This window comes from Xenopus laevis, chromosome 1S, assembly GCF_017654675.1.
Source record: "Xenopus laevis strain J_2021 chromosome 1S, Xenopus_laevis_v10.1, whole genome shotgun sequence".
In the NCBI taxonomy this organism is placed as follows: domain Eukaryota; kingdom Metazoa; phylum Chordata; class Amphibia; order Anura; family Pipidae; genus Xenopus; species Xenopus laevis.
Genome location: NC_054372.1, coordinates 31,598,385 through 31,610,871, shown reverse-complemented (window position 1 = coordinate 31,610,871; position 12,487 = coordinate 31,598,385). Strand labels below are relative to the sequence as shown.

Here is a 12,487-nt window from a genome sequence, read left to right as displayed (position 1 = left end):
CTAATAACCAACCTCTGAACTCACACAACCCCCCTAATTGCTCAAGATGGCTCCAACCAGAAACCACTGCAGGTACAGGTGTAACTGTGTCTGTAGTAACTGTTGAGCTGTGCCCCTGCGCTGCTGCAATGGTATCTTCCAGCATGAGCCCAAGGTGATGATGTCATGCATGTGCCCAACTGTCTTTTGATGGGACTGCTTGTGAGAGAGGAGTGTTGGTGAGAGTCTCGCAAGTTTTTTGGCTTTCAAAGCGGATACAGAGCATTGAATTTTGGAGAGATATTTGTACCTGAGCCCTCTAGGAGTGGGAGAGAAGGAGACAGAGGTGCATTAAGGTCAGATATTGAAGAAAAGAAGAAAGGATCGTCGCCAAGAGAAGATGGAGAAGAGACAGAGAGGTAAAGGGACATCCCTCTGGGAAAAGCTGTTAAACTGTCACTGGCCCCTGTTGTGTTGCCACAATTTACTTTTAAGAGATTTGTATTTATTGTTTATAGTCTTGCTGAGATATGAATTAGTTTGGCTGCTGTTTTGTATGTGGAGGCAAATGTTATTATCTAGCAGGGATCTCCCTCATCACGTTACAGTATGCAGCAAATACTGCTTTTTCATTGAATACTCCCTACTGTGCATCAGTTTGCATGATATCATTAGTGGGGAATCACCTTGTAACATTGATTGTATTTACCATTAACATGTCTACGTAATTGTGATATATTTTGTATATATTGTTAAAGGCAGAGATTGGGTATTAATGTATATTAACAATATATACAAAATATATCACAATTTCAATATATCAGAGATTATTTATGAACAATGGTGCTACATTGCCAAAATAACAACCTGCTGTAGGGTGAGAGCCTAAATGTCACAGGTTGCTTGTGTATTTATACCACCTCCCATTTCAATGGTAATTGGACCCTGGCAACCATAACACATTTCAACTTCCTAACTAACTGGAGACATATAGAACAAACGTTTATCTCAACAGACAAATGATACAGTATGTGTCTCTTTTTCCCACAGGAATGAGCCCAGTGGATGTCCACAACTACGACTTCCATTCCATTCTTGGGCAAGGAGGATTCGGCAAAGTGAGTGATACTTTATTATTGTAAAAGCTAAAAACATCCAGTAGTGGTTGCAAATGTAACTCTGTGTTTTGATAGAGTTATTCTGTAACTGACATGATTAATTTCTATGCTATGTAATCTTTATAATTATCTTTCTTAGGTTATGTTGGCTACATTTGCCAACCAGCACGTGGCCATGAAGGTGATAAAGAAGGGCCCTAAATGCAAATACAGCAGCATCCGGAAAGAGGCCAGTGTGCTCATGATGCCTCATGAAAGCCCATTCCTGTGCCAAGGTTATGCGGCTTTTGAAGCTCAGGTACAAAACTGAGACAATATTGGCATTTATTGTGTTTTTTCCATCTCTTTCAGGGTTTTAATCTCATTTTCCTTTGTCTGTATAACCAGCGTCATGTTTTCCTGGTGATGGAGTACCTCAGTGGGGGCAGCCTTGCACGTCACCTGGATTACTACGGGAGCCTGGAGCCAGAGGCAGTGCTGTAAGTGATATGGATGGATTTTAGGAAAAGGCAGTTAGATGGCAAGGACTGAAAATAATGCTGTAAAGGAATTGCACCTGTTTTTGGCATAAAAGAAGAGACAAACACCAGTGAATAAATGCTGATTATCTTTATGCTTTGTTTACTTTTTATTTTTGTTCAAAAGTTTCCATTCAGCGGAGATCGTGTGCGGCCTGGAGTTCCTGCACAACTGCGGCATTGTTCATCGGTCAGTATAGCTTCTCCAGATCTCATCTTTATAAGGTTTCTGTTTGGTTATCTGTATTCTGATCACTTTTACATTGCTCCCTAACCAACGGCGTAGCTAGATATTACTGGGCCCCACAGCAAATTCTTTTTCAGGCCCTCAAAATGTATCTCCAATATTTATTGAAATTGTATATGAATAAAGGCCTCATGGGGCCCCTATACCTCATGGGTCCCCCAGCAGCACCTGCAGGGTCTGCCTCCTCTATAGTTGCCCCTGTCCCTAACCTCAATTTGATTCTTTCTATATCGGTTTAACTTATCTACTTCTACAAATACTCTCCTTTTTCTATATTACAGAGATCTCAAGCCTGACAACATCCTGCTGGACCAGGACGGCCATATCAAAATATCAGACTTCGGCCTGGCAGTTCCAAACATGTTCGGTGACAAGACCATCAGTGGCCGAGCAGGGACAGTGGGGTACATGGCTCCAGAGGTGAGCAGTGCAATTCCAGTGCATTTACATAACACACTTAATAAGTATATAGGAATGTGCCCATAACAGCAATATACAATACAACTTCCCAAACATAGGGGTATCAGAATTGTGGTATGTAATTAATATTTTAGTAGCTGTCTAATAATGTATATTGGGATTTATATAGGGTCATACCTCCATTTATATTTGTGCATAGATCTGTATTTTATTATTCATTTGCCAGTGATGGACATTCTAGCTAAAAATCTCCTATCCCTTTGTCTTTGATCTCATTCTATATCTCAAGAACAACCTTACTTGCCATGGCAAAATGTTTTGGAAAATGAATATTTAGTCCTAATAACCAACTAAGATTCAAATCTATTCCTACTTTAAATCGTCTGCCTCTCCCCTGAATGTAAATTGTTTTTGTTGTTGGGTGTCACAAATAAAACGATATGATCAGTTCCTGTAATATTGTAGGAAGGTCAGAATGTCATAGGGGGTGATCATTCCTATGTTTTTTGATCATTCTCTTTGTTTTCAAGGTCCTGCAGAGGCAGAGATACAATGCTGCAGTGGATTGGTTTTCGCTTGGAATCATCATCTGTGAAATGGCTTCTGGGGACTCCCCCTTTTATGAAGGCAACGACAGGGAGAAGGTCATCAGCTCTTTCATCAATGATGAGCCCAGGATTCCTCGTTGGCTGAATGACGATCTAAAGGATCTTCTGAGAAAGGTGAGTGTGAGGAATGTGATGGACTAACAGGTTGTGTTCAACATTGAACCCCACATTACTTAATTAATTCCCCATTGGGATCCCTTTTTATACATAAATGCAGAAAAATCTAGTGAGCTCTAAATGCAACTGGTAAGAAATAAAACTGTTGAGTTAAATATGCATTTTTCATTTCCTAGCTCCTGGAGAAGGATCCAAATCAACGCCTTGGTGTTCATGGGAATATAAAATACCACCCATACTTCTCTTCCATCAACTGGGTGGAGCTGGAAAGGAAAACAATACCACCCCCTTCCCTGCTAAGAGCAGTAAGTACATGATTGCTGAATGATAATTAAATATAAATATAGCCCTGGATTAATATCATTACATGTTAGCATATTCCATATCATATTGGCTGAAAGAATGTTTTTCTCTTTTTTCCTGCAGCCTCCAATGGAGCCTCTCATGCCAACTGAGGAAAATCCTCTGTCCTTCCTGTCGTAGGACCTTATACTATGTATATAGTTGTTACACGTTTTTACTAACATTTTCCTTCCTACAGGTACGGGTAAGTATAATTATTATAGTTACAGTTAATTGTTGAAGTGAATGGTGTGTGAATGTGCGAGTGAATGTGAGATATGAAAGGCCAAGGGTGTAACAAGAGGGCAAGGGGGTCTAACATTTAACATTCAGCTTTGCCTTCATACACATGTCTGTTGAACCCACACCCTGATATTAATGCTTATAGTCCAATCATCTATGCCAGGAAAGGTTTTTTCCCCCCAGTACATGGGGTTTTTTTTATCCTCCTGCAGATGAACTAGAAGTTTATTAAGAATATTCTGAGCAAAGGGTAAACTTCACAGACATGAGTAAGCCTCACTATTTTCTTATGATGTTATTTAATGACTGTTGCTATAATATTATTAGACCCCCTGAGGAATGTTACACCCGGAGTGAATGGACAGTAACAGGGTTGAAGCCTTGACGTGGCGTTACTGCTCACATGTGTAATCATGTGCTAATTCAACCAATTGTGAGACAGTGGGAATGGTATTGTTGTATTGTTAGAACCAACGTATCTTTGTGCAGAGCAAAATTTCTTCTGGTACAAATGCAGCTAAAAAAGTGTTGTAAATGCAAATGTAACATTTTCCAATAGAAAAGCATATGTAATTGTAATCAACTTTCAATGATTTTAACTTTATTTGTTAACATAATATATATTGAAAGAAGTATTTGCTTATCCCTTACTGCAGTTGGATACTACACACGTGTTCCCCTAATACAATGTTGTTTGCCTTTCTATAGTAGCCTCAGGCTGATCAGTGTACAGAATGAAATAAACGTTAGCACTACTTGTGTTTATGGAGGCCAATGCCCAGTACAAGGATGGAAGAGCCAGCTGGCGTTATTTCAAAGTGTTGCCGCCCAGTGTAGTGATTTTGTGATTGTATGTATGATGTTGCACATGTAAAGGTGCCTCTGAAAAATGAGTGGTGCATAGAAAGTATTATAATTGTACTAACTCCCACACTGTCTAAGTGCTCATTGGTTGGACAAGCAACTATCACATATTTATGTACATTGTACAGCCTGTTAAGCCCAATGCTGTTTACATGGAATTGTGTTTTAATAACAATGATGGCCACACCTCAAGGGATTCCATAGCCGCTCAGGATCTTAGGGAGGGCGACCGATAAACTCTTTTATCTTATTGTATGTGTGTTAAGGGGTTAGGGGACAATTGGTAAGAGAAATGAGTTGGAGAGTCCTGGCATTGTGCATTATCATTAACAAGTTTTTCCCCCAAGATATCTGCAGTTTTAGGTCTACAGTACGTTAATGGTTTATAACAAATACATCCCATTCTTTCAAAAGTGCCTGGTGCTCTTTTAATCTGCCCCTGCCCACAAAAATGAAGTGTACCAGTTAATGCCTGTCTGCTGTAGGGAATAGTGTTATACTTACCAACATTTGAAATGCAAAAAGGGGGACACAATTAACAGCAGCGTGTATCGTGGCAGCTAAAATCTTGGCCACACCCCCTTTTCCCATGGTTCAAGTCAGTGGTTTAACAACACCAAAAAAATCTTCATAGCGACCCAGAGCTCTTCTGGTTATGCAAACTGGACACTAAAAGCATGATGTATATTTTTATTTGTTTTAAATTATGAAAAGGTGATAGTGATTATAGTTACAGTCACTAGATGGCACCCATGGGACCAAGAAATGAATGGAGTGAAGTCTTGATCAACTTCTGATGTTGGATGATTGAATGGAGGGGTAAGTATGGAGTATGGGGCATTTCCCGGGGGGGGGGGTAGTTAGCCTGGGGGGAGGAGGAAGGGGTCCAGGGTTTTTCCCCACAGGTTGAATTCTCATTTAATAATCAGCCCTGTAGCATCAGCTTGTATGACAGACAAAACTCATTTTCTACTTGATAATAGTGACGACCCCTAAGCTTAGCTTCTCAACAGCTGCTCAGAGCCCACTGAGCATGTGAGTGTCACAGACACTTTCCAAGATGGTGACCCCCTGTGACAAGTTTGAAGTCCCTGTGACAAGATCATTGCTGCTATTGACAAGCTGAAACTTTAGGCTGGTGCAATAAGTTCAGTATATAAAATATGGCATTTTAAACCATATTCATTTTTAGGGTTTAGTTCTCCATTAAAGTCTAATGTGCAAGTGAAGGTAGAGGATCGCTTGCTCGCTAGTTCCCTGGGTGGTGTCCGTTTCTGTGACCCGGAGCACTAGCCTGAGGTATCAAGTAAGTCATTACAATCTTTGTGGGATCTCCAAACATCTCCCATAGATTAGAACTTTCATTATCCCTTAAAGCTCCACAGGCAGTAGAAACTGTCTGCTGATTGGTTACTATAGGTTCAATTGATTAGATAAATGTTAAAGCAATGGTATATTATTTTCATTAGCCATTTTGCATTACATCAGTATAAATGGGTGGGGTGATCCACTGGTTTAAATATTAGTACAGGTATTAGATCCCTTATCCGGAAACTCGATATCCAGATAGCTCCGAATTACGGAATGGCTGTCTTACATAGACTCCATTTTATCCAAATTTTTAAAAATGATTTCCTTTTTCTCTGTAATAATAAAACAGTACGTTGTACTTGATCCCAGCTAAGATATAATTAATCCTTATTGGAAGCAAAACCAGCCTATTGGGTTTATTTAATGTTTAAATTAATTTCTAGTAGACTTAAGGCATGAAGACCCAAATTACGGAAAGATCCGTTATCCGGAAAACCCCAGGTCCTGAGCATTCTGGATAACAGGTCCCATACCTGTACAGGTATACAAATATTAGTTTATATATTAGTACAGGTATACAAATGTATTAAAAGGATTTCCTGTTTCTCTGTAATAATAAAACAGTACCTTGTATTGTATCCCGATTAAGATATAATTAATCCTTATTGGAAGCAAAACCAGCCCAATGGGGTTATTTAATATTTTCATGATTTTCTAGTAGACTTAAGGTATGAAGATCCAAGTTACAGAAATCACAAGTCCCATACTTAGACACAGACAAACATATTTAGTGCAAACCTGATTGGAGCTGGGGCCAGTGAATGTTTTTGTCCAAAAAAAAAAATAAAAAAAAGGGGCTTCTTTGTGTTAAATGGATTATTTAATGTCAGTGCAAGAAATCATTTCAGTATAACAGGAAATAAATTAGATTTGTAATTAACACTTATTAATATTAAAGTGTGAGCAGGTTATAATGATTTCAGTCTTCCTACTTTTTTTCCATTTGTAAATACAAAAAGTGCTTCTGTTGCGCTACAGTTTCATCACTCCGCCCATCATTTGAAGAACAATCTAAAAAAGACAGAAAAAGTAAATGATCGTTCATTGACAAGACTGACACTAAATTTCAGTATTTACATATTTATCACCGGCAGGCAACCAGCTGCTCTCATATGGGAATCTCCCAGCATCCTCCACAAACTGAAGCTCATGTGAGCTGGAATAATGGCAAAAGCCCTTCCACTTCTCCCAAAAAAAACTATTCATCAAAAGTGCACCTAAGGGTTAGGCCACACTGGGCGTTTTGAGGAGATTTGGTCGCCTGGCAACTAATCGCCTCGTCTTTGCGGCGACCAATCTCCCCAAACGCCTTCCCTGACTCTACGCCAGTTAAAATGAGAAAAAAAACACTAATCACACGCGGCGATTCATTCTCCGAAGTCACCACGAAGTTTCCGTCAAATTCGGAAAACGAATCACCAAATGTGATTAACGCTGGCGGTTTTTCATTTTATCCGGCGCAGAGTCAGGGAAGGCGTTTGGGGAGATTGGTCGCTGCAAAGACAAGGCAATTAGTTGCCAGACGACCAAATCTCCCCAAAACGCCCAGTGTGGCCTTACCCTAAAGGCTCACCATATTGCTGGACTTCAAAATGTGAGTGTGTAGGTAAAAAAAATCCAAATGTATTTAATTATTCTGATAAAATCATTGTACAAGGGACAAATGGAACAGTCAGGGGAGAGCACGGCTCAAGATTTCTTGTTCCCGTCTCCGGGTAATGGATTCCCTTGCAGCGTATTTTTTTTTTCTTTTGCCCAAAAAAAACTAATCCCAGCCATAGTGTTGCCCATAATTTTCAGAAAATTCAGGGAATGTGCCCCCCTTATGTTGCAGGTGAAACAGAGAAAATGCACAGATTGTCCTTCTATAACCACAAAGCACCTCTGTGCTCTTACAACTTCATGAATATATAGGTTCTGGGTAAAACATATCGATGGCAGACATAGTCCATCAAAGGGGTGGTTCGCCTTTTAGGTAACTTTAAGTATGATATAGAATGGCCATTTCTAAGCTACTTTTCAATTGGTCTTCATTATTTATGGTTTTATAGTTATTTGCCTTTTTTCTTCTGCCTCTTTGCAGCTTTTAAACGGGTGTCGCTGACCCCATCTAAAAAGCAAATGCTCTGTAAGGCTACAAATGTATTGTTATTGCTACTTTTTATTACTCCTCTTTCTATCCAGGCCCTTTCCTATTCATATTCCAGTCTCTTATTCAAATCAATGCATGGTTGCTAGGGGAATTTGAACCCTAGCAACCAGATTACTAAAAACGGCAAACTGGAGAGCTGCCGACTAAAAAGTGAAATAACTCAAAAACCTTAAATAATAAAAAACCAATTGCAAATTGTCTCAGAATACCCCTCTCTACATCATACTTAAAGTTAATTTAAAGGTGAACAACCCCTTTAAGTTAATGTTTAGTTTGTTATTGAATGGTCCGTTCCGGGAAACTTTTCATTTGGTCTTCATTATTTATATTTTATAGTTTTTTTCTTCTGCTTCTGACTCTTTCCAACTTTCAAAAGGGGGGTCGCTGACCCCATCTAAAAACAAATGCTCTGTAAGGTTACAATGTATTGTTATTGCTACTTTTTATCATCCATCCGGGCCCACCGTTTTTTCCTGGTGTCCAGCCGGCCCAGTCCGACCCTGAAAAGAGAGAGCACCTGGGATTGGGTAGTAAAACCCATCGTTTATTTTGGCTTCTTTAACATGTGGCCTACCAGCAAATTGTCCCCTGCAGTTGTATACTGCTGATATTACTGTAATAACAGTGGGTTGATGCACTTTGAGCACAGTCTGTAGAGATGCACAGGGTAAAGATTGGATTCTTTATAAAAGAGGGTGACACACATGAAAGCAATAAAGCGGAAGGATACAGTACCTATCAGGGTGCTTGGTATTGGCTGTGTAGTGATATTACTTGCTGAAGCTTTTCTTCTTTGGCTTTTCTACTGTGGCAACACTACAGAGTATAATAAACACAAATACGGCAAGTCATTCACTAACAATGAACACAACATCCTTTGACTTCCCTTTTTTCTGTGGAAAAACTAAGAAATTACACATGTAAATGTATAAATATATACAGCATATATTAGGGAGGTACCGAATGCAGGATTCAGTTCGCGATTAAGGCAGGATTCTTCCTTTTTCACCAGGATTCCGATTCGGCCAAACCAAATCCGAATCCTAATTTGCATATGCGAATTGAGGGCTGGGAGGGAAATTGAGCGATTTTTTGTCACAAAACAAGGAAGTAAAAAATGTTTTTCCTTTCCGACCTCTAATTTGCATATGCAAATTAGGATTCGGATTCTGTTCGGCCAAAACTTTTCACAAAGGATTTGGGGGTTCGGCCGAATCCAAAATAGTGGATTTGGTGCATCCCTAGCATATATATATATATATGTACATACACTGTAACCGACCTTCTCTTTATTATCCTAAAGGGGAACTCCGGCTTCCAAACCAAAATGTAATAAAGAGGCCACATAATACAGAAACCCGTAATATATCCATCACAGTTACCCGTTTCTTCAAAAAGTATGAATAAATGCCATTTTCTATGATGAAATCCAGCTGTGTAACAGTTCTTCTCTTTCTGCATCATTTGAAATTTTGACAGGGAAGGAGGGACTAAACACTGATGTTACAAATTGTAACAACTTCTCCACAGCTTACAGACAGCATGCAGGAACTACATAACCCACAATGCATTGCACTGGGATGTTCTCTTCCTTATTCAAATCACATGTGCAGGGAATTGTGGGCTTTGGAGGATACAGGCTGAGGACAGATGGCTGTTGATACAAAGTAACAGTAGTCAGCCAGCTCAGCAAAGTAGTCAGAGAGATCAGCAGGAGAGCAGGGGGCTAGGCTTAGGGAACTGTTCCAAACCATTAAAAATCATGAAAAGTCTGCATAGTTTTTAAATGATGTATATTGCAAAGTTGCTTGAAATTATGTTTACTTTTTAAAAAGCTTAAGTTATGTTGTTGTGGAGTTCCCCTTTAAATAAGGTGTTTCTTCTTCTAAACTCTAAGGTGTTTGCAATAATTGTGCTAAATGGTCATTTATGGAATCACTGAGCAAATGTAAAGGCAGAAAATGTGTCATACGAATGCAAAGCAATTTCAATTGTGCAGAATGTGAAATCTTTGCAATTGAAGCAAACACAGTTTTACCAGTGCAGGGCAACACTACATGATATTTTCATTACTTTAAAACACTTTCAATTGTTGGTGTTACTGTTCCTACTGTGCAAGGACAAGCCATGGAGTAAGCTTCAGTTTCCTTGTTTAGCTCAAGAAATGTTTCTTGATTAAAGTTCAGCACCAGCCTATTCATTGAACTAGTGTTGAACAAGTTCCTGTTCCTGCTTGAACATTCATTGACACGTTCAGCCATATTCAGTGGACAATGCCCCTATGTAACATCAGCCTATAGACCATTACTAGATTCCTCCCCTATGCTGGTTCCTTGTGAGAGAATTAATGGCAGGAGGGTCTGTAATTAGGAAAACAATAAAAACAGGAAAGTCCTAATGGCTCCTGGTGTAGTATAGGGAAGATATGGAGCAGCACGAGAGGAGTTTCAGTCTAACACTGGTAATTATAGTATCTTGCAATCCCTCATGTTCCAACCATTCATAGAAATTCTATTATGTGTCACTGAACATTAATGACATACCGTTCTCTTCTCCATGAAGTTAACGAGGAACTCGTCGATTTCTATTTTGCCCTCAAGGAATTCATCTGCAATCTTGTCAGATTCTTCTTCAGATTCATGCGCTCTGACCTTTAATCTTGCCTGCAAAGCACTCAAACTGCAGCTCTGGGGGGGGGGGGGGGGGGGAGACATAAAAAAATAAAAAAAAACACAACAATGTGCTTCATGCTATTTATTATACACATGAGCTCAGCAGCTGAAAGTTCTTACATTTGGGGGCCGATTCACTAACTTAGAGTGAAGGATTCGAAGTTAAAAAAACTTCGAATTTTGCAGGTTTTTTTGGGCTACTTCGACCATCGAATAGGCTACTTCGGCTACAACTTCGAATCGAAGGATTCGAAGTAAAAATCGTTCGACCATTCGATAGTCGAAGTACTGTCTCTTTAAAAAAAACTTCGACCCCCTAGTTCGCCATCTAAAAGCTCCCGAAGTCAATGTTAGTCTATGGGGAAGGTCCCCATAGGCTTGGCTAACTTTTTTTGATCAAAGGATATTCCTTCGATTCGAAGGATTTTATTGTTCGATCGAAGGAATAATCCTAATTTATAAAAAAAAAACCCTCAAATTTTTGGCAATCGGACTTTAATAAATAACCCCCTTAGTATAATTCTGGAGCATTACTGCTACCATAGGCCCAATGTAGATGCTACATACGTAAAGGAAAAGAGCTTTACCTCACTCAACTCATGTTGTCGTTGCAACTTCTTCTCAAATGAGGACTTCAGCTGCATCAGCTGTTCATACTACAACAAAATATACACAATGTAAAGGCAAAGCCAAACCGAAACCCACTAGTTCACAAACCAAAACCAGACGGACTTACTTTGTCTAGTATTGCTTGTCGTTTAAATTCCAGAATTGGCTCCATCTGAAGATTTCTTTCTATAAATAATAAATAGGATTTAAATAAATATATATTTAGCAAAAATATACACATGTAATATTCATGAACTTATGTTCTAGAATTATTTAATTACAATCTCAGCATCTCAGAGCAAATACTAGTTTTATCCATTTTATATATACGCTCAGGGGTTCAAGGTTTGATGGCGGAGCACAGGGAAGAGATGGGAGAAGAGCAGGTTCTCCCGCTGCTCTGGCTGCAACTAGTTGGTCTTCTTTACAGATAAGGAAGTGTTCTCCACATAAAGGGTTTAATGGTTACTGTTAACTACCTTCACGTACTACAAGTGCTCTGAAGAACCAGAGAAAGTGGGAAGTGCTGTTCATTTAATTTTTCTGCACTGATCGCTGCCAAGAATTAAGTATTTTCAACACAAGCCCTAGACAGTGAACCTGTTTTTAAAATAGTTATATTTTTATGCTTTAAAGGAGAAGTAAAGCTTAACTAAAGAAGTAGCTAGAAATGTTGTACATTATGTTTTAAAGCTTTTGAACCAGCCCAAGGAAGATCTGTGTCTCCAAAGATGCCCCAGTAGCTCCCCATCTTCTTTTCTGCTGATTCACTGCACATGCTCTGTGCTGCTGTCACTTACTGAGCTTAGGGACCCACTCACAATACACAGTACATATAGAATAGAAATAGTAATTAATACAGATAATTACTACATGGCAGCACATAAACCATTGGAATCAGAATTTAATAATCAGCCCTGTAGCATCAGCTACATTTTCTTCTAGTTAATTTGTGATGACCCCTAAGCTTAGCTTCTCAACAGCTGCTCAGAGCCCACTGAGCATGTGAGTGTCACAGACACTTTCCAAGATGGTGACTCCCTGTGACAAGTTTGAAGTCCTGAATCGTTGCTGCTATTGACAAGCTGAAACTTTAGGCTGGTGCAATAAGTTCAGTATATAAAATATGGCATATTCATTTTTAGGATTTAGTTCTCCTTTAAAAGTTACTTATATTAAGTAAAAAAGTTACGTATATTTTATAACAGCAATTCGGCAGGTTTTAGA

At 39.1% G+C, this 12,487-nt stretch overlaps 1 protein-coding gene across 2 annotated transcripts in view; it reads right to left on the bottom strand.

The window, feature by feature from the left end:
• vps37a.S (vacuolar protein sorting 37 homolog A S homeolog) overlaps window positions 1-12,487 on the bottom strand; it is a 52,807-nt gene that overhangs the window by 23,652 nt on the left and 16,668 nt on the right. The window contains exons 9-13 of one of the 2 annotated variants that reach the window (XM_041572093.1): window positions 11,388-11,446; window positions 11,239-11,307; window positions 10,523-10,666; window positions 8,715-8,795; window positions 6,629-6,838 (exon numbers count right to left, since the gene is read on the bottom strand). Coding sequence (XP_041428027.1) covers window positions 8,718-8,795; window positions 10,523-10,666; window positions 11,239-11,307; window positions 11,388-11,446 — 350 coding nt within the window. The 3' untranslated portion in view covers window positions 6,629-6,838; window positions 8,715-8,717. 2 annotated transcript variants of the gene reach the window in all.